Below are 22,513 nucleotides of genomic sequence, written 5' to 3' on the forward strand. Positions count from 1 at the left end.
CTCTGTAAAGATTTTGCTCTAGAACATGTAGATTTCCACATTGATTTTGACATCAATTAAAAGGTGTCTATTCCAAAGCAACAAATTTTTAACAAATCCTAAATCACATGGGCTGTGGTGGATGGTACCTGCCTTCTCAGCACATTTCAAATCTAGGGTCAATGATGTAGCTACAATGTTTGCTGCTCATCAATAGATGCATTAAGATCAATATGCTTCCACTTTGGAAGAATAAGTACTCTTGCTGTGAAATAATAGACCACTGAACAGGCACGCCCTCGTTTTTGGTTTCTACATGACCTGTGCTGTGTTCATGCTCATTTCTAAGCTGAGATTGGAATTTCTCTTGAAATACATCAGTGTCAGTGTCACATAATTTTTAAGCAAGGGTTAAACTAATTTAAGAGAACCTTTTTTTTGTGCTCAATTAGATATGTTTCTGTTTACATGAAAAAGAAAATTAGACAATTTTTAAAATGCTTACTGCTACACAAAAACAAAATTCCCATGGCTGAATGGAATTCAAGTTCCAAAGAAAAACATTCAACTTATTTGACAATTGTTTTCCTTAGGGTTAGATAAGCTACAGTATTTTTCTATTAAGTTTTCACCAACCTGTTACAATGGTCAGAGAATTCCAAAAATGATCAAATTCTTCAATGTACAACAGCCTTTGGTCTAGAAGCAGGTTCAATTTTTACAGTGAATTACATTTGTTTTACTAGAAAATATAAACTATTCTAATGAGCTTTAATGTATCTTAATACCACACACAAATATATCAGTATTTCACAAGTTCATATGCACAAAATACTTAGTCTAGCTTAAGTGAAGAGCAAATGGATTCATGAAATAAAAAAAACAGGTGGGGCAAATGCTATTAACATATGCAATTGTTTGTAATTAAATAAAATCAGATTTCTCAGTTTGGAAAATTCAGGACACAGTGACTGTTTTAATATGTAGCTTAAATTATTTCACAAAAAATGTACACTAAATAAAAGAAACTTAATTAATTTATGCAGTCAGTTTATTCACTGAGTGGCAGGACATAGGTTCATCCACAATCCCAAAGGTAATGAATTCCTTCTGAGCCATACCATCAAGAGAAGGCATTAAATGGATCCCAGGCACTTCCCCCAATTGTAGGGAGGCAAAAAGATCAGAGTTACCCTGAGTCACTCTGTGTACATACAACCAACTAGATCAAGAGTGGCATTGGTAGACATATGGGAGGAGGTAGTTTGTTTGCCCTCTCAGACAAGAAATAGTGCATGGTGTTGGAAGAAAGGTCCTTAAAACAAAATCCAAGGAAAAAGCACACTAAACATAGAAGGGTGGGTGAATGCATATTTTAAAAAGTAATGTTATGCACACAGCATCTGACAATGAAATAATTTGATATATAATCCAAATTGTAATACACATTTACTTGATGTTAAAATAACATCCACAAAGGCTGAACACAGAACGCACATGCAGAATTTACATGAATATTATGCCTTATATTTCAAATGGTGCAGTATTAATTTTACTTGGATAATAACCCTTCTCATCAGCCAGTTCAGACTAATTTTATACTTCAATCAAAATTCATCTCTTTTTACATTGCAGACAGCTCACAAACTGGCTAACTCTAGTCCAATCATGATAAAGGATTAGCCAAACATCTGATCTTGGAGAGGTCATTTATTCCCTCCCACCCCCCACCCTCCCAGCCCATCCATGGTCATTTTTAAGAAGGATTCCATGATACTATAAATCACATTAAGGATGGTAATATCTCTCATGGTGGTGAAAAACTAATACTGAAAAGAATATTCAACAGATTTGGTTAAAGGATAATGAGCCATATTAATGTATAGATCTTAAAATTAGAGTAAATTAGCTTCGGCATTTTCTCTAAGAATTTGTGTAGAGAATGCAGCTAGCATCAGGATTCTTATAAATATTTGTGCGACAGTTGCAAATCCAACCTCACTGATGTGGGAGTGTTCAGACCCTCAAATACAGCAGCAAGAGTAAGAATAGAATAGTGCCATCTTCCCCAACAATGTTGTTTATTCAGCAGGATTCAAACATTCATAGCTTCTTCAGTTTTTCTTTGTTTTTCTGAAATTTTTGATGAACCACTTTAAGAGTAGTAAGAAAGTTCCCAAGGAAGAGCACCAGGAATGTGAGAGCCAAGACAAAAACCTGAGAGAGGAAACAGGTGAAACAAATTGACAAAACAACCAATACGAGGCATAGCTTTTGTATTAAGACAAAAATAACCAATTTTAGCTGGTGTTATTGCTGATTGCCATTGCTGATAACTTCTAAATATCAGTTAGTGGGTTTCTTACTAGAAAAGAAATTAAACCACACAAAGAGCATTATTGGACAAGCTCGGTAGCAGAGATGATGGATCACCTGTCTCTTACATGGTGATATGCTTGGAGATCAGTAAGGCTGCAATCAGTCAAGCTCATCTCACCATTAAGCAAATTTAGATTCATTCTTAAACTGACCAATCAAATAAAGCACCACAATTTAACAAGACACTTCGACTCAGGATGTGGAGAATGACATATTTTGATGGAAGCATATCTTCTATTAATTGATCACTAAAATGAACTGGCTGCACTTCTGGAAAAGCTCAGGTAGTCTTATAGTGAGCAGCTCCTGCAAAAGACTTCATTTTTGTGCATATTTACCTTCCAATAGGATCTACACCTCTGCAATTGACAGGTGAGAAGGCATAAAACTGTGACTACCCCCTCATCTAGTATTTTCACCAGTCCCAGCCCTTCCCTCCCCACAGCCTTCGTCTAGTGTCTCCTCATTTTCAGTTTGATAGTGCGACATGGTATCAGTTTGATAGTTTGCAATATTATCGCACTAAGTCTAAGTGTTTTGTTAAAGTGTGGTGCTCTATTTGGCTGTCCAGTTTAAGAATTAATCTAAATTTGCTTAAAAGTGGGATGAGCTTGATTGACTGCAGCCTTACTGATCTCCAAGCATGTTCCGATATTTGAGACAGATGATCTATCATCTCTGCTATTGAGCTTGCTCTAAAGAATCATAACATCACAAAGGATTATCAATTTGGACTGATTTTATCAGAAATCATGTTCCTTAGTTATGGAGAAGCAGTTATGCAGCAGTTATGGAGAGGCTTGTGGCAGGTTGGAGATCTGTTTTGTTTCGTGTCACAAAATAGGTCACATTTTTTAATATTTCTTTCTGGGATTCTGATAGCTGGTCAGCTAATGACCACTTGAAATTAGTCATCAGTTTGCTGGGATTAGTCTGTATATGAATCCACATCTCTGCTTGGTAGGAGACTGAGTTAGTTATTTGGGATTGCTGACCTACCAGAAAGAGGCGTGGGGGAGGAAGGGAAGAAAGAGTGCAGTTACCCATTATTAACAGGAAAACCTGTCAGGCAATTTCTGTTCCTCTGAACCCTATACTAGTTTGGGCTTCAAAGTAATGAAAGACATATAATTGTTGGATCAAGGTTCCTTTAGTGACTTTCTGCTTTGTCAGGCAGTTGATGAGCTGGAGTCAATGAACACTTGTGAATATACAATTAAATGTATAAGCTTTTCCTAATAGACATGAGATTTGACATGGTTGACACCATCTTCCTCCAACACCTCGCTTCCATCGTCCAGCTGAGTGGGACTGCCCTAGCCCGGTTCCATTCTTACCTATCCAGTCGCAGCCAGATAATCATCTGGAATGCCTTCTCTCCCTGCTCCATTACCTCTGGAGCCCCCCCCCACACCCACAAGCTTCTAACCTCAGCCCCCCATTTCTCATCTACACGCTGCCCTTTGTGACATCATTCAAAAACACGTCAGGTTCCACATGTACGCTGACAACACCCAGCTCTACCTCACCACCACCCACTTCGACCCCTTCGCTGTCTCCGATTTGTCACTCTGCTTGTCTGACATAGCAGAAATTTCCTCCAACTAAATACTGGGCAGACCGAAGCTATTGTCTTTGGTCCCTGCAACAAATTCCGTCCCTTAGCCACAAACTCCATCACACTCCCTGGCCACTGTCTGTCTGAGGCTGAACGAGATTGTTCGCAACCTTGGCTTCCTATTTGACCCCGAGATAAGCTTTCAACCAAATATCTGCTACATCACCAATACTGCATACTTCCACCTCCATAACATCGTCTGACTCCATCCCAGCTTTAGCTCATCTGCTGCTGAAACCCTCAACTATGCTTTTGTTCCTCTAGACTTGACTATTCCAATGCTCTCCTGGCTGGCCTCCCACCTTCCACTCTCCATAAACTTGAGCTCATCCAAAACTCTGCTGCCCGTATTCTAATTTGCACCAGGTCCCATTCACCCATCACCCCTATGTTCACTAACCTACATCGGCTCCTGGTCTGGTAACGCCTTGATTTTAAAATTCTTATCCTGGTTTTCAAATCCCTCCATGGCCTCGCTCCTCCCTAACTCTGTAACCTCCTCTAGCCCCACAACCCTCCGAGATCTCTGCGCTCCTCCAATTCTGGCCTCTCGCGTATCCCTGATTTTAATCCCTCCACCATTGGCGACCGTGCCTTCAGCTGCCTAGGTCCTGAGCTCTGGAATTCCCTCCTTAAATTTCTCCACCTCTCTCTCGTCCTTTAAGACGCTCCTTAAAACCTACCTCTTTGACCAAGCTTTTGGTCACCTGGCCTAATATTGGCTCATGTGGCTCGGTGTCAAATTTTGTTTGATCGCTCCTGTGAAGCGCCTAGGGACGTTTTACTACGTTATATGCGCTATATAATTGCAAGTTGTTGTTGATTCAAGTCTCAAAAATGATTAAAGGTTCAAAACAGTTATTATTTTTAAATAGTTTTAAAGTACTGGTGAGAAATCAAGTATTTTTTACTGTAATCTAGTGATATCTGCATAGTTTACTCTTTTTCTGTTTAATTTTATTTCTTAATAAAGATGATTCATAGTTTATAGCCTGAGATGATGTCTGTCAAAGAGAGTATTATTTGTCCGTCAGTTGGAAAGACCATATTTACAATGAGCTTATCAGCAGCATAAGGAATTTATTGGTCACACCGGGCATGCTACATTATCAGATACTTCGCATACAAATTCATGCTTGAATTCATAGGGAGCGAGGGCTTGCTTATGTGAATGGCCTTTTATGCTGGATACAAGAAAAAGTATCAAGTAAAATCGCAACAAGTTCTGCTGTCTGGAATCAGTCTTCTAGCTGGAGATCATCCAGAGGAGATGAATCTCGTGGTAGAAAAACTTGACTAAAGTTTTAAGAAAATTCCACTGGTCTGTACTCACTTGCCATTCTTTGCACCGTTCATGTTGTGAAAGTCCAAAGAGTGTTACTGAATTGTATAATTGCCAAAACTGCAAAAATAGGATAAATAAAGTAACAAAATCAAATTTAATAAGCATGGATACACTTAAATTCTGTTTTTTTTCCCATTGCCAAAATCTTCTTCCTGAAGATGTTGACTCCTTGCTTCGGCATAGTTTCACTTGTGTATTTTGTCCTCATCTTGCAACTGACCCTTGACAGTTGAGTGACAATAGATTATTTGATATCGGGACATCATTGCCAAGCCCAATCCTGTCCTCTCCCAATGTGCACACACATGCACGTCCAGCTGAGGCCCGTGGGAACCATGGCCAATTATTTTTCTCTAACTCGGAAGTGCTAAGTCTAATTGTACCATTGTTCTAACTGAGAGCAGCTATTTCATCAGAAACCAAGGATCAATCCTAGTCTATAAAGCTGATTTACTTGCTGGATAAATTCACTGAGCCATTAGAACACAATTACCTTCTAAGCAAGCTTTTAATATAAGAACATAAGAAATAGGAGCAGGAATAGGCCAATCGGCCCCTCGAGCCTGCTCCGCCATTCAATAAGATCATGGCTGATCTGATCCTAACCTCAAATCTAAATTCATGTCCAATTTCCTGCCCGCTCCCCGTAACCCCTAATTCCCTTTACTTCTAGGAAACCGTCTATTTCTGTTTTAAATTTATTTAATGATGTAGCTTCCACAGCTTCCTGGGGCAGCAAATTCCACAGACCTACTACCCTCTGAGTGAAGAAGTTTCTACTCATCTCAGTTTTGAAAGAGCAGCCCCTTATTCTAAGATTATGCCCCCTAGTTCTAGTTTCACCCATCCTTGGGAACATCCTTACCGCATCCACCCGATCAAGCCCCTTCACAATCTTATATGTTTCAATAAGATCGCCTCTCATTCTTCTGAACTCCAATGAGCAGAGTCCCAATCTACTCAACCTCTCCTCATATGTCCACCCCCTCATCCCCGGGATTAACCGAGTGAACCTTCTTTGTACTGCCTCGACAGCAAGGATGTCTTTTCTTAAGTATGGACACCAAAACTGTATGCAGTATTCCAGGTGCGGTCTCACCAATACCTTATATAACTGCAGCAATACCTCCCTGTTTTTATATTCTATCTCCCTATCAATAAAAGCCAACATTCCGTTGGCCTTCTTGATCACAGGCTGCACCTGCATACTAACTTTTTGATTTTCTTGCACTGGGACCCCCAGATCCCTTTGGACTGCAGTACTTTCCAGTTTCTTGCCATTAAGATAATAACTTGCTCTCTGATTTTTCCTGCCAAAGTGCATAAACTCACATTTTCCAATATTGTATTGCATCTGCCAAATCTCCGCCCACTCACCCAGCCTGTCTATATCCCCTTGTACGTTTTTATGTCCTCCTCACTCTCTACTTTCCCTCCCATCTTTGTATCATCTGCAAACTTTGATATGTTACACTCGGTCCCCTCCTCCAAATAGTTAATATAGATTGTAAAGAGTTGGGGACCCAGCACCAACCCCTGCGGAACACCACTGGCTACTGGTTGCCAGTCCGAGAATGAACCATTTATCCCAACCCTCTGCTTCCTGTTAGATAACCAATCCTCCACCCATGCCAGAATATTACCCCCAATCCAGTGATTCTTTATCTTGAGCAATAATCTTTTATGTGGCACCTTGTCGAATGCCTTCTGGAAGTCTCAATACACTACGTCCACTGGTTCCCCTTTATCCACCCTGTACGTTATATCCTCAAAGAACTCAAGCAAATTTGTCAGACATGACTTCCCCTTCATAAAGGCATGCTGACTTTGTCCTATTAAATTATGTTTATCTAAATGTTCCGCTACTGTCTCCTTAATAATAGACTCCAAAATTTTACCCACCACAGATGTTAGGCTAACTGGTCTATAATTTCCAGCCTTCTGCCTACTACCCTTTTTAAATAAGGGTGTTACATTAGCAGTTTTCCAATCTGCCGGGACCTTTGCCGAGTCCAGAGAATTTTGGAAAATTATTACCAAAGCATCCACAATCCCTACTGCCACTTCCCTCAAGACCCTAGGATGTAAGCCATCAGGTCCAGGGGATTTATCCGCCTCGAGTCCCATTAATTTACTGAGTACCAATTCCTCAGTGATTTTAATCGTATTTAGCTCCTCCCCCCCTAGAGTCCCCTGTTTGTCCAGTGTTGGGATATTCTTAGTGTCCTCTGCCATAAAGACTGAAACAAAATATTTGTTCAGCATTTTTGCCATCTCCATGTTTCCCACCATTAATTTCCCGGTCTCATCTTCTAAGGGACCTACGTTTGCCTTAGCCACCCTTTTTCTTTTTATGTAACTGTAGAAACTCTTGCTATCTGTTCTTATATTTTTTGCTAATTTATTTTCATAATCCATCTTCCCTTTCTTAATCAATCCTTTAGTTACTTTTTGCTGTCTTTTGAAGACTTCCCAATCTTCTATCCTCCCACTAAGTTTGGCTACCTTATATGTCCTTTTGATGTGAAGTTACTGTACTATAGCAGAAATAATGTTTGTAACCTTAAGCAAATAGTATAAACTGCATCCAGCTGTCCTGTAATACTTCATCTCTGACAAAATTACATTCCATTAAACATCTTTGAAAACATTTTACAAACTGTTAGTAAAGATTGATTTTGTTATACTTACATGACCAAAGAAAAGAAATGGTAGAAGAAAAGTTAAACCTCTCCACATCCATGATTGAAATCCTTCTGCAATTACAAATATAGTATAAATAACCAGCAAACGGAGTGGTGTCAATGAGTGAACATTCTTCACCCGGCACCAAATTTTGGGAGTTTAAAAATAAAAATACAAAACTTTAATCCTTTTGTTCTTTCTAGTTACAGAAATTTGTAAGAATTATTTCCCATGTTCAATTTGTAGTTATTTACTCCCCTCTTTTAGGTTCTTCCCTTCTTCATTCACTCCCAAACAAGCGGGTGTGTCAGCCGTTAGGCAGTGTGTGGCTAGATGTAATCTATACTCCCTTTCTTTAATATCACTTTAAAATTAGGATAAGATGCCAAACAGTCACGTTGGGCATTACTGTACTCTAGGAGTGTATCTCTTTATGAAGAGAATACATTGGTGGTTGAATTTTGACAAAAGATAAAATGGAAACAGAGAAAGAAAATCCTCCACTTCTCACACTCTCTGATTCAAACTGAAAAGCTTCTGTAAACAGGTGATGAAATTATACTTTCTCACCACACCCAGTAGGACACGATGGAATGTTTATTTATCCATCAGACCCTGGGGATAAGGTTTTGTACCTCATATGCCCAACATTATCAGTGTCAGGAATGATTATGATTTATGGCTGAGATCCACTGTAAATCTAGCCCCATTACAAGGCTAGATATGTGAGTTTAGAATATTCTTTGGTGCCATTACTAATAGCATAGTATTCAGTCATGGTGTTTGACTGATTATTTAAACAGAATCAGATCATTTCAATTGCTAATCTGCAGCAGTCAGATCCAGGATAGGAGTAGAGAAGAACTTATCAATGCTACATCAAGCGTAAGGGCAGAGTTCACTATAAATCAAAGTAAGTAGACATATCAAATCTACAGAGCCAAAAAAGGGGAAGATAAATCTTCAGTATCCAAGAGATTACAGAGAATGCCTTCTATGGTTGCTGGGTCAAAATTCTGGAACTCCCCACCTAACATCATTGTGGGAACACCTTCACCACACAGACTGCAGTGGTTCAAGAAGGCCAACATCACCATCTCAAGGGCAACTAGGGATAGGCAATAAATGTCATTCTTGCCAGTGACACCCACATCCTGAGAATGAGTAATAATTTTAAAAAAGTTGTCTCGTGTGACTCTTCCCACAAGGATGGAGGGAAAATCTGAGGAAGGCACCTGGAATCTATTCAACACATCCACACAGGACAACAGCTATGTTTGAGAAATTAGTGCAAGGAGGGTGATGGGCACCCACCCACATCCCCTTACTCTGTAAAGGGCCCTTCAAAGTGGGGGGGGGGGTAGGACAACAGTGCCTCACCCTCTTTTCATTCTCATAACTGAAAACAGTGTGGTTATTTTGTAAATATTGAAGTCTTTAGGAATACAAATTGCTGCTGCATCACATACCTACTGTGAGATCCATGTGATCCCTTTCGCCCAATGCCCGCAATCTATAAAGACAGCCACTTTGGTAATAATACTGCAGGAACTGTACACAACCTGCAGGAAAATGGATTTATAAGCTCAAAAGATTATGCAAAACTAAATGGTACACTCTCAGGAATAATCATAGGAAACTGGAAACATAACCAATGCCAATGGATATGTCCCATTTTATCACTATTAGAGGATTCTAATGTGTTCTATGATTCCCTTGCTTAAAAAACATTAATATTGCTCAAATTTATTTCCACACCTTCTTTAGGTTCTGTGCTAATTTTCCACACCATTCCAGGTAAAAGGTTTGGAGCAAGCAATCTGTTCCTGGGCCCCCAGTCAAGACCATGTAATTGCTCCAGCAAAGTGCAGTATTGTGGCTGAGTTACCTTCCACCCCTCCCCGATTTGCTTTTTTTCTATTAAGGAAATTGCTTTTATAAGAACGCAAGAGCATAAGAAATAAGAGCAGGCGTCCTCGAGCCTGGTCTGCCATTCAACAAGATCATAGCTGATCTTCGACCTCAACTCCACCTTCCCACCCTATCCCCATATCCCTTGATTCCCTCAGTGTCCAAAAATCTATCGATATCAATCTTGAATATATTCAATGATTGAGTTACTCCAGAGGGCTGTGGATGAAGATTCCAAAGATTCACAACCCTCAGTGAAGAAGTTTTTCCTCATCTCAGTCCTAAATGGCCGGCCTCTTATCTTGAGCCTTTGACAACTAGTTCTCGACTCTCCAGCCACGGGAAACAGTCTCTCAGCATCTCCCGTCAAGCCCTCTAAGAATTTTATACATTTCAATGAGATCACCTTATTCTTCTAAACTTCTGAGAATAGAGGCCCATTCTACTCAATCTCTCCTAATAGGACAACCTAATGAACTTTCGTTGCACTTCCTCTAAGGCAAGTATATCCTACCTTAGGTAATTGTAAACAATTTTACAACACCAAGTTATAGTCCAGCAATTTTATTTTAAATTCACAAGCTTTCGAAATTTTAAATTATTTTAAATTCACAAGCCTCCGAAAGCTTGTGAATTTAAAATAAAATTGCTGGACTATAACTTGGTGTTGTAAAATTGTTTATAATTGTCAACCCCAGTCCATCACCGGCATCTCCACATCATGACTACCTTAGGTAAGGAGAGCAAAACTATACACAATATTCCAGGTGTGGTCTCACCACAGCCCTATTTAATTGCGATGATGTGGAGATGCTGGTGATGGACTGGGGTTGACAAATGCAAGGAATCTTACAACACCAGGTTATAGTCCAACGGTTGGACTATAACCTGGTGTTGTAAGATTCCTTACTATTTAATTGCAGCAAGACCTCCTTCCTCTTATACTCCAGCCCCCTTGCAATAAAGGCTAACATATCATTGGTCTTCCTAACTGCTTGCTGTACCTGCATGTTAACTGTCTGTGATTTGTGTACAAGGACACCCAAATCCCTCTGACTACCAACATCTCTTAGTCTCTCACCTTTTAAAAAAATTGTGCTTTTCTATTCTTCCTACCAAAGTGGATAATTTCACATTTCCCCATATTATACTCCATTTGCCACCTTCTCGCCCACTCACTTAACCTGTCTATATCCCATTGCAGCCTCTTTGTGTCCTCCTCACAGCTCACTTTCCCACCTAGCTTTGTATCATCAGCAAACTTGGATACATTACACTCTGTCCTCTTACCTAAGTCATTGATATATATTGTAAACAGCTGCGGCCCAAGCACTGATCCTTGCAGCACTCCTCTAGTTACAACCTGCCAACCCAAAATGACTTGTTTATGCGACAACAACCTTGAATTACTTGCTTACGGTCAAAATCTCACCACAAGAAGAATTGCTCAGGCCGCTATGCGTAATGACACTGTAGATATGTTCTTTTTGAATGCAATTCAATGCTGCTACACGTGGTGACCAGAATAATTCCGCCCCCCCCAACCCATCGTCAGGGTAGGAAATTACAATACCAAGATAAAATGCTAAAATTTGTCTTGTGTCTGAAAATTTTAACCCCTTGTATCAATAGGCTCAGATTTGCAGATAAAACATTTCATACTTCAAATTCAGACACACTTTAATGTATTGTAAAGTGTTCATTGTCATAATGTACAAGTGGACAGCCCAGTCAGTTATTAAAACAAAATTCCCATAACTGAATTTTGAGAAAAGATTTTAGTAATGAGCAAAAATGGTAATTGTTTAATAATGCAATGGTTAGAATGTAGACTTAACATCTCCATGATCAAGGGTCCAAGTCTCAACAGTGGCTGACACTCTAACCAACTGAACGTACATAAAGGGTATCAGTTTCCAAACAGGCTACATGGTGGGAAATTCCATGGAGACATATTCCCTGCCAGCTGCATCAGAGTTGCGCTGGTCTTAGAAACCGTGGGAAAAAAAAAATCAATCAAACTGAGATGAATAGCAAGGTATCTTACCTTGGGTGGTAGGAGAGGGTACAAGGGAAATCAAATAGTTATCATTTGACTTGGCCTGCACAGATGAAAGGGTATAAGCTGGATTTTGACAATGAAAAATAACACATTTTCAGGAGGGGTAGGATAACGAAGTCCTGGTTGGCAAAATCCATGTAAAAGTCCACAGCCCAGAGAATATACAATATCATGAGGTCCTCAAAGGAAGTTGAAAAATACATTAAAAAAAAATGAAGGATGGAATTATTCATTTACTGTAAAAAGTACAGCTTTTCTGAAAGCAAAAAGGAGCACAAAAAAAAAGCTTAAGAATATCAACCGCAGATCCATTTAGGCCAGTCTTTTTCCAACTAATCGATGCAATTATCATAGGAATCAAGGTTTTGCTAACCTTACATGGAAATAAAGGTTTGAGCCACCATTTTGAAGAGGTGACCCTATAATTATAGTCAGCCTGACTGGGTGGAAATGCAACTCTCAATGTTCACACTAAACTCTCCAAAAGATGATAACCAAAATTTTCATTTTGATACAAGATCAACAAGTCCTTGTTTCTTACAGATTTACCTCACTGCTCCAGTTTCGCCCTCCCCCAAAAATGGCACATATCTCATAATAGCGCAAGTTGCAAAAATCAAGGAGGCAGAGAAAACAAAATACTTACTTTGATAAATGGAAAATGCTAGAAATTGACTGCGAAACATCTGATACATTAACCCATTAGGCCTTAAGAACAAAAGAAATACATTATTAATGGAAAAAAGTTCAGAAGTGTACATATACAATTTCTGATCATTAAAGTGAACTGTTAATTCACATTAGCATATACATATTCTTTAAAAACAGGAAATAAAACCTAGGTGAAAAAATACAATGCTAGCTGGGTACAGCTGCAAACTAAGCTAATAAAAAGCATCTGATCCTGACTTCACCTCATATCCACACATGTCCATTTTCCAGCAGGGGATCATTTTTAATTTTTCTCCTCACCAATTCCCCCCTCCCTCCATCCCCACTTTCCCCCTCCCTCCATCCCCACTTTCCCCCTCCCTCCATCCCCACTTTCCCCCTCCCTCCATCCCCACTTCCCCCCTCCCTCCATCCCCACTTTCCTTAAAACTTTGACTGGGATATGGTGCCTTGAGCAGTGGTTGCCCTCCAGTACCTCACATAAGTGGCTATTATTTATGTGTGAGCCTTGACAGTGTGTATTGGCAGACTACCAGATTGTGGAGACAAAACAGCCCAACCTAATCCTGTCATAGGAACAGGAGGAGGCCATTTAGTCCCTCGAGTCTGTTATCATTTAATTAGATCATGGCTGATCTGTACCTTAACTCCATTTCCCCGCCTTGGTTCCATATCCCTTAATACCCTTACCTAACAAAAATCTATCAATCTCAGTTTTGACATTTTCAATTGACCTAACCTCAATAGCTTTTTGGGAGAAGAGAGTTCCAGGTTTTTATTACCCTTTGTGTGAAAAAGTGCTCCCTGACAGCACCCCTGAATGGCTTAGCTCTAATTTTAGGGTTACGCCCCCTTGTTCTGAACTCCCCCACCAGAGGAAATGGTTTCTATCTACCCCATCAAATTCTTTAGTCTTCTTAAATACCTCAATTAGATCACCCCTTAATCTTCTATACTCAAAGGAATACAAGCCTAGTCCATGTAACCTGTCCTCATAATTTAACCATTTTAGTCCCAGTATCATTCTGGTGAATTTGTGCTGCAGCCCCTCCAAGGCCAATGTATTCTTCCTAAGGTGCGGTGCCCAGAACTGAACTCCTGATGTGGTCTAAACAGAGCTTTATACAACTGCAGCATAACTTCCATCCTCCTTCCAGAATGGCCACAGATCATGATCAGGAGCAGAAATACATGGGTTGGTTTTGCCTTTCATAAGCCAGGGATGCTGCAGCCAATTGTTATGCTCCACTACTTCCCGAGCTGAGATTAGCTAATTCAGCACAGATTGCGGAAGGAACAAAAGCCTTTCTGGATCTACAGCTATGTACCAGAACTAGAGGTGCATTTACCCACTAAACAATTGAGGGGTGGTGGGAGGTGGAAAGAGTCTAAAAATTAACTTTATTGTAAATTTTACTGTATAAATGACCATTTTGTTGCAAGAATTTCCCAAAGAATGTTCTAAAGTGCAATTTGCCCAAATGTTGCATCATTAAATGAAAGTTTGAAGCTTACCATGTTAACATTACCCCAGAGAGAAATGTAGACACATAATGATGAGACACCCACCAGCCCTTGATTCTATCAGATAAAGAAACAAAATGTGAAGGTGAAAAATTTCTGCTTGAAACCAAATTAAGAGTTTATTTAGGTCTCTTTTATAATGTGGTATGTTCAATCCACTTTCCAAAATACCAAAAAGCATCAAAGTAGATGGAAGTTCTCTGGCACTGCAAGATAAAAGCTTTAATTAACAATGAAAAGAAATCTATGATTAAAGAAACAAATTTAAATCCATTGTGCATACCCAATACATGTTTTTAAAAGACAAATTATACCACGAATTGAGGATTTGCTTCCCTTAGGCCATTTCTGAATAAATTCAAGCTATAAAAAACTTCTAAAATCATGAAATGCCTATCTAATCTACATTAGCTCATATATCTAAATTTTTTAAAACTGGTGCTTTTTTTTTGAATAAGCCTATTGGCCAATGGTCTTTCCAACTGAATGACTCTCAATCTCATTAGTCAATAATTCGATGCCTTTTCAAAATTTAGTGTCACTTAAGCATTTCATTTACTAAGTGATCACAAGATTGCTAGAAAGTGACAAGTAAAGTAATCTCTTTGGTTGCAGCTGATCACATGACTAACCTGGTTGTTCTGTGCCTGACTGATGGGGCTCTTTACCGACACTGGTAAAGGCAGGGGCGTGGCAGGGTTTCAGCAGATTTGGTTCCTATTAAACAAAAGGACTGTGCCTTTGTCAATTATTGCTCATTGTTTCTTCGGCACTGGAACGTGTCCAGGGGAACATTTGTGACTAAAAAATTTCAACGGTCATTGGTCGCTTGTAAGTGCTGCTCACTGGTTCCTGGTAACTTTGATATACTATGAGAAAGTGTCTCAGAGCAGTTTCACCTGATTTTTATTGAGGTATGAAAAAAATCCCTTTCAAATATATTACCAAGGTCAGACGTAGAGGGGGTGCAGGCAGCATCATGTCACGAGCAATATTTTAAAATCTTCAAGGTGGGTTGCACTGTGGACAACTAATTAAAAATACAATTAGCATCATCTGGATTCTCAATCAGCCACATGTGGCTAGTGGCGAGTATATTGGACAACACTGACCTAGTTGATCTCCTGTGATTTTGTACTTAGTCTTTAGACTAAGTGCAGTCTTCAGCTGAAACAGGATGAGATGGCAGGAGACCAGATTGTGTGGATGTAATTTAGTCTGAGTTTTAGAGTCATTAATTTTATTCTTATTTTATATAATACTTTGATTTTATATTTTTATAGTTAAGTAGCAAAACTTCTAGCAATATGGTAAACAGACAGGCAGCATTGGCTGGAGCAAGAGTTTCTCTGCAGTACAGGCTGAGGAGCTGGAAGATGCAAAATTGAGTTGCTACATTGCCACCAGTGGTGGGAGGGTGACAAATTTCCATTATAAATATGGACATAAGAATTTATAATGGAAGTCATGCAGATGTAAGGTTTTTAATTCATATAAATACAAACATGAATATGCTTATTTATAATGTAAATATTCTGTTTTAATTTTTTTTTGCTGAGAAGCAATGGCTGGGAAAGTCAAATAGCTTTAAAACTATATCCTGGAAACTACATCCATTGTGATGCACCTGCAATATCACAACTATTGTTCATTGCTGAAATTTATGTTAACTATATTTCAAACAAAACAAGAGAAGGGAGAACAACCTTGAGTATCAAGAAAAATAAAACAAAAGATGTGGCTGGATGGTAACAACTTAGATACATGTGTGCTCTGCTGCTGCTTTAGGCCAAGAGTGAAAGCTCAAAAGTAGCACGTCTAAATTCATGCTTGGCCTTCCATTATTCTACAGATAATTAAAAGATCATTTTATATTTAAATACAATAACCAGGTCTGAAATGCTCTTGAACAAAAGTTTTACTCGTAACTTTTTGAAGGATGGTAATTTTTAATTTAAAACAATCAGATTAAAGCTCTTGATGTAAAACTGATCTAAAAATCAATTAGGGTTGTCTATTTTATATCCTGTTTCAGTGTGTTGAAAACTACATTTCCTGTCTTATGAAAACAGTCATCTGACTTCTGCCTTGTACAGGAAACATTAGATTATAATTTGGTATCGACTGATAAACCAAACCAAACAATCGCATCAATTAGTAACTTACATTCACACTGCAAAAAAAAGTACACCATATAAAATTGGTATCAAGAACACTACATACACTTCAAAAATATTTTTCTACTCTGGAAAACTGCTGTTAACCACAAGCCTGACGGAAGCGATGCTAACGATGAAAGAGATGGGGCAAAGAATAAAGTAGCAACCACTCAGCAGACATCTTATATTACGTTATCAACAGCAGCAATAACTAAGTGACCAAAATAGGTTGTATGCACACATTGTGGGAACCCCTGTGCCTCTCACATGGGACCACACAGACATGAGGAGGTCCATAGAAAAACAATTGATTCCTGACTAGTGACCTTCACAACTGAAGGACGACTGCCTATTCTCCACCTTTGGTGTGGGCCAGTATCAGAGGAACCAATGGCGCCTCCTACAGGTGGTTTTGTTTCCTTCACTTTGCATCAACAGCTGTACATTCCATGTAAAGCCCACTTTTTAAAATTGCTCCAAACAAAAAGGCAGCAAAACCTATAACCTTTTAATTACCATGGACTGAAATAACTTTCCAAATGGATTTGGAGGACGGAAAGCAGACTCTTTCTGAATGTTTGAGTGCACACGTAGAGAGCTCTGCCTTTTTCCCCCCGCTCCATTGCCGAAATGTTGTCACCACTGGATAAAGAGCATAAACTGTTTTCTACCTGTGGCACATACAACATACTAGTACAATCTATGTATTTATGTACACCTGAAAACAATCCAGGTTTGATACGACTACCATGCCGGTTCGGAACCATTAACTGCTGACCTCAAGCTGAGGGAGGCCAGAGGAGTGAAGAGTTTAGCCTCATCGAAAGTTCAGCCTTGAGGTGCAGTTGGACAGTATTTATTAAAGGGAAAAAAAACTAAGAGGAGCTTGAGTTTGGTATTAGTGGGCAGGCTAACATTATCTATAATTATAGACCGGTTAGCCTAACATCTGTTGTGGGGAAATTGCTGGAGTCTATAATTAAGGATAGGGTGACTGAACACCTCGAGAATTTTCAGTTAATCAGGGAGAGCCAGCATGGATTTGTGAAAGGTAGGTCGTGCCTGACAAACCTGATTGAATTTTTTGAAGAGGTGACTAAAGTAGTGGACAGGGGAATGTCAATGGACGTTATTTATATGGACTTCCAGAAGGCATTTGATAAGGTCCCACATAAGAGACTGTTAGCTAAGTTAGAAGCCCATGGAATCGAGGGAAAAGTACGGACTTGGTTAGGAAACTGGCTGAGCGAAAGGCGAGAGAGTAGGGATAATGGGTAAGTATTCACATTGGCAGGATGTGACTAGTGGAGTCCCGCAGGGATCTGTCTTGGGGCCTCAATTATTCACAATATTTATTAACGACTTAGATGAATGTAAGGAATCTTACAACACCAGGTTATAGTCCAACAATTTTATTTTAAAATCACAAGCTTTCGGAGATTGTCCCCTTCGTCAGGTGAGTGAATGAATAAGAGGTTCTCAAATCGCATATCTTATATTAGGCTGGGACACCATCACACCAATCAAAAGGTGTCATTGGTGTTCTGACAGGTTAGCCACGGAAAACAGTAGGCCCCAGTATGCTGAATACACATTGTGTCAAATTACACAGACAGAGAGAAAGAGACCCAAAAGGCAGAGAGAGAGAGAATATTAAAAACAGATAACTTTTTTTTCCCCCTTGCTGGTGGGGTTACGTGTAGCGTGACATGAACTCAAGATCCCGGTTGAGGCCGTCCTCATGGGTGCGGAACTTGGCTATCAATTTCTGCTCGATGATTTTGCGTTGTCGTGTGTCTCGAAGGCCGCTCGAAGCAAAAATCGATAGCCAAGTTCCGCACCCATGAGGACGGCCTCAACCGGGATCTTGAGTTCATGTCACGCTACACGTAACCCCACCAGCAAGGGGGAAAAAAAAGTTATCTGTTTTTAATATTCTCTCTCTCTCTGCCTTTTGGGTCTCTTTCTCTCTGTCTGTGTAATTTGACACAATGTGTATTCAGCATACTGGGGCCTACTGTTTTCCGTGGCAAACCTGTCTGAACACCAATGACACCTTTTGATTGGTGTGATGGTGTCCCAGCCTAATATAAGATATGCGATTTGAGAACCTCTTATTCATTCACTCACCTGACGAAGGGGACAATCTCCGAAAGCTTGTGATTTTAAAATAAAATTGTTGGGACTATAACCTGGTGTTGTAAGATTCCTTACATTTGTCCACCCCAGTCCATCACCGGCATCTCCACATCATGACTTAGATGAAGGCATAGAAAGTCTCATATCTAAGTTTGCCGATGACACCAAAGATTCGTGGCATTGTAAGCAGTGTAGATGAAAACATAAAATTACAAAGGGATATTGATAGATTAGGTGAATGGGCAAAATTGTGGCAAATGGAATTCAATGTAGACAAATGTGAGGTCATCCACTTTGGATCAAAAAAGGATAGAACAGGGTACTTTCTAAATGGTAAAAAGTTAAAAACAGTGGATGTCCAAAGGGACTTAGGGGTTCAGGTACACAGATCATTGAAGTGTCATGAACAGGTGCAGAAAATAATCAAGGCAGCAAATGGAATGCTGGCCTATATATATATATATGGAGGACTAGAGTAAAAGGGGGCAGAAGTTATGCTGCAGATATACAAAACCCTGGTTAGACCGCACCTGGAATACTGTGAACAGTTCTGGGCACCGCACCTTCGGAAGGACATATTGGCCTTGGAGGGAGCGCAGCGTAGGTTTACTAGAATGACACCCGGACTTCAAGGGTTAAGTTATGAGGAGAGATTACACAAATTGGGGTTGTATTCTCTGGAGTTTCGAAGGTTAAGGGGTGATCTGATCGAAGTTTATAAGATATTAAGGGGAACGGATAGGGTGGATAGAGAGAAACTATTTCCGCTGATTGGGGATTTTAGGAGTAGGGGGCACAGTCTAAAAATTAGAGCCAGACCTTTCAGGAGCGAGAGTAGAAAACATTTCTACACACAAAGGGTGGTAGAAGTTTGGAATTCTCTTCCGCAAACGGCAATTGATACTAGCTCAATTGCTAAATTTAAATCTGAGATAGCTTTTTGGCAACCAAAGGTATTAAGGGATATGGGCCAAAGGCAGGTATATGGAGTTAGATCACAGATCACCCATGATCTTATCAAATGGTGGAGCAGGCATGAGGGGCTGAATGGCCTACTCCTGTTCCTATATCTACATTTTTTCAAGTTAGACACAAGGGGATAACAGTGCAGGGAACCTTTGTGATGAGTGCGGAGTACGATACGTGAGCCATCATGAATCCTCTGTGTCCAGGTACAGCACATTTACACTAAGCATCAGAAAACTGAGGGCTCAGGAGCGAAGTATTTCTTTGTTCCAAGAGCAATTGGCCACACTCAGCATCATTAGACACAATAAGAAGATGCGAGAGCGTTCAATCAACCTGCCAAGGCTTCACACAAGTCCTCCAAACTGTCGTCCAGCAGGGTGGAAAGTGTGATGTGGGCCTGGGCCAGGAGAGGGATGATGGTGAAAGGGGACAGGAAGTGGGGACGCCACTCAAAGCGCTCCCACATCTCACCTGTTGCCCCCATCTCAACCAGTACCTGCAATGCTGCCCCCTCTCCAGATGGCCGAGTCTGCCCCTGCACAGGTGAGGTGGAGCAGTCTTTGGAGGGACCCTCACGGGCACCAAAACCCAGAGGGCGTCCGCGCAAAGCATCGAATCAGTCAGGGCATGGACAAGAGCAACCTGCCACTACCTCTGCTGAAGCCACAGGGGTAGCACCACGTAGGGGTTCCTGTAAACGCAAGGCGAAGGTTTTGTGAGCACAAAGGGGATGCACAAGGGTGTTTGACTATTTGTCATGTCTTTTATTTATATTTGTTTTCTTCCACATTCACAAGAAGTCTTATTATCATCACTACTGCCACATCTTGCCCATTCATGACTGGCTTGTGGAATAGGTCCCTTCCATGAGATTCACCATGAACACGCACACTTGATGCCACCCATTGGGTCATTCTACAGTGGGTGTAGGTGTAGTTGCACCACTGTTTTGTGCAGGGGGCTGGTGTGGCCGCTCCTCTGTCCAGGTGATGAGGACTGGACTCGTCACACAGTCTGATGTTAGGAGAACCGTTCACATATCAGTGACTCCCTGGCCTCACAAGGTGAGCCGCTGTTCTGCCCATGGGTTGTTCCTCCTCCTCGGCCTCCTCCTCCTCATCCTCAATATGGGTGGCAGATGTGGATGGGGCCTCCTCCAGTGGCACCCCTCTCTGTTGTGCCATGTTGTGCAGGGCACAACAGACGACTATAATGCGTCCCACTCTGTGTGGTGCATATTGAAGCGCTCCCCCAGAATGATCAAGGCACCTGAAGCGCATCTTGAGCAGCCCTATAGCCTGCTCAACTGTAGACCTGGTAGCGATGTGGCTGTCGTTATATCGACGCTGTGGTTTGGTGGTGGGGTTCCTCAGAGGTGTCATAAGCCACGTGTGCAGGGGATATCCCTTGTCCCCGAGGAGCCAGCCCTTGCGGGTGTTGGGTGAGTGGAAGAGGGGCGGGACGGTGGACTCCCTGAGGATGAAGGAATCGTGACAGCTACCAGGGTATCTGGCGCACACGTGAAGGAATCTCTTGCAGTGGTCACAGATGAGCTGAGTGTTCATGGAGTGATAACCCTTCCTGTTGACGAACAGTCCTGGCTCGTGTGGAGGTGCTCGTATTGCTATATGGGTGCAACTGATTACACCATGCACCCGTGGGAAGCCAGCCACAGCGTGGAATCCCACTGCCCTCTCCATCTGGCTGAGGTCATCCATGGGGAAATTGATATAGTGCGAGGCCCTGCAGAACAAGCTGTCGGTGATCTGCCTTATGCACTTGTGTGCAGACGACTGAGAGGCCCCGGTGATGTCCCTGGTGGCACCCAGGAAGGATCTGCAGGCGAAGAAGTTGAGGGCAGTGGTGACTTTGACAGCGACAGGTAAGAAGATGCTGCTCAGTCCATCCGGGAGCAGCTAGTCATTAAGGAGGCTGCAGATGTCTGCGACTACCTGGTGACTGACTCTGAGCCTCCGTATGCACTGCTCCCCAGTGAGGTCCAGGAAGCTGAGCCTCGGTCTGTAGACCCTGTGGCGAGGGTAGTGCCTTCTGCGACGCATCTCTCTCTGCGGTTGCCCTCCCTCCTGCTGTGCAGGTGGATGTGTCACAGCACTGTGTTGTGGAGCTCCACGTGTCAGAGATGGACGGCGTGGTCGGCGAGGCTGGTGATGCTGTTCATCCTCCGAGGAGGTCATGACTGCCGCTACGGCGGCCCCCATCCGGAAGATGTACGTTTGAGGGGGTCCGCAAGGTAGGTAAATGTGTCCGCACACCGGGGCTGAGGTTCCAAGTTGGTGAATTGTAGTGTTAGGAGGAAGGTGATGGAGGCCAAACTTTGTCCAAAGTGACAGAGTGGCCTCCTGCAATGACTGAGGGTCTCCCCCTCTCCCACCCTCCCCCAACCTGTTAAATGGGCTTTTGCAGCTCCCACAGGCTGGTGGCTGCAACACGTCCATTTCAACTAGGCGTGTTTCCCCCAGTACAGGAAACAGTCTCAGTTTATTTCAAAATCCCTCCCCTCCTAAAAAATCAGGTCAATCAGGTCTGTAAACAACCTGAAGTACCTGGTTAATTACTTTAAGTGGCATCCCGCCGACTTTAATTGCCAGCGGGAGTCCCACATGCAGGGGCTGCGCATGCATGTCAGCGCGTCACTGGGGAACCCGAAAGTGGAAGGGTTGGAGCCGGGCTCCGGACCCGCCCCAGGAATCCCCGATTTTCGGAGCCCCCCCGCCACGAATGCACCCGCTCGGGGATGCGAAAATCAAGCCCCTGGTCTGGATAGACTGGGTGTGGAGGTGCCGGTGATGGACTGGGGTGGACAAATGTAAGGAATCTTACAACACCGGGTTATAGTCCAACAAATTTATTTTAAAATCACAAGCTTTCGGAGATTATCCCCTTCGTCAGGTGAATGAGTGAAAGGTTCTCAAATCACATATCTTATATTAGGCTGGGACACCATCACACCAATCAAAAGGTGTCGTTGGTGTTCAGACAGATTAGCCACGGAGAACAGTACGTCCCAGTACACTGAATATACATTGTGTCAAATTACACAGACAGAGAGA

The 22,513-nt window shown here is 41.5% G+C and overlaps 1 protein-coding gene across 1 annotated transcript in view; it reads right to left on the reverse strand.

Moving 5' to 3' along the window:
- Positions 1 to 1,696: 1,696 nt before the first annotated feature.
- The window catches only part of LOC137342312 (transmembrane protein 120B-like), an 86,580-nt gene continuing 65,763 nt past the window's right edge, over positions 1,697 to 22,513 (reverse strand). Inside the window, exons 14-19 of the mRNA XM_068006251.1 lie at positions 14,167 to 14,232; positions 12,626 to 12,687; positions 9,476 to 9,568; positions 8,013 to 8,077; positions 5,310 to 5,378; positions 1,697 to 2,196 (exon numbers count right to left, since the gene is read on the reverse strand). Coding sequence (XP_067862352.1) covers positions 2,083 to 2,196; positions 5,310 to 5,378; positions 8,013 to 8,077; positions 9,476 to 9,568; positions 12,626 to 12,687; positions 14,167 to 14,232 — 469 coding nt within the window. The 3' untranslated portion in view covers positions 1,697 to 2,082. The remainder of the gene's footprint in view (positions 2,197 to 5,309; positions 5,379 to 8,012; positions 8,078 to 9,475; positions 9,569 to 12,625; positions 12,688 to 14,166; positions 14,233 to 22,513) is intronic.

Source organism: Heptranchias perlo, chromosome 25 (assembly GCF_035084215.1).
Source record: "Heptranchias perlo isolate sHepPer1 chromosome 25, sHepPer1.hap1, whole genome shotgun sequence".
Lineage (NCBI taxonomy): Eukaryota > Metazoa > Chordata > Chondrichthyes > Hexanchiformes > Hexanchidae > Heptranchias > Heptranchias perlo.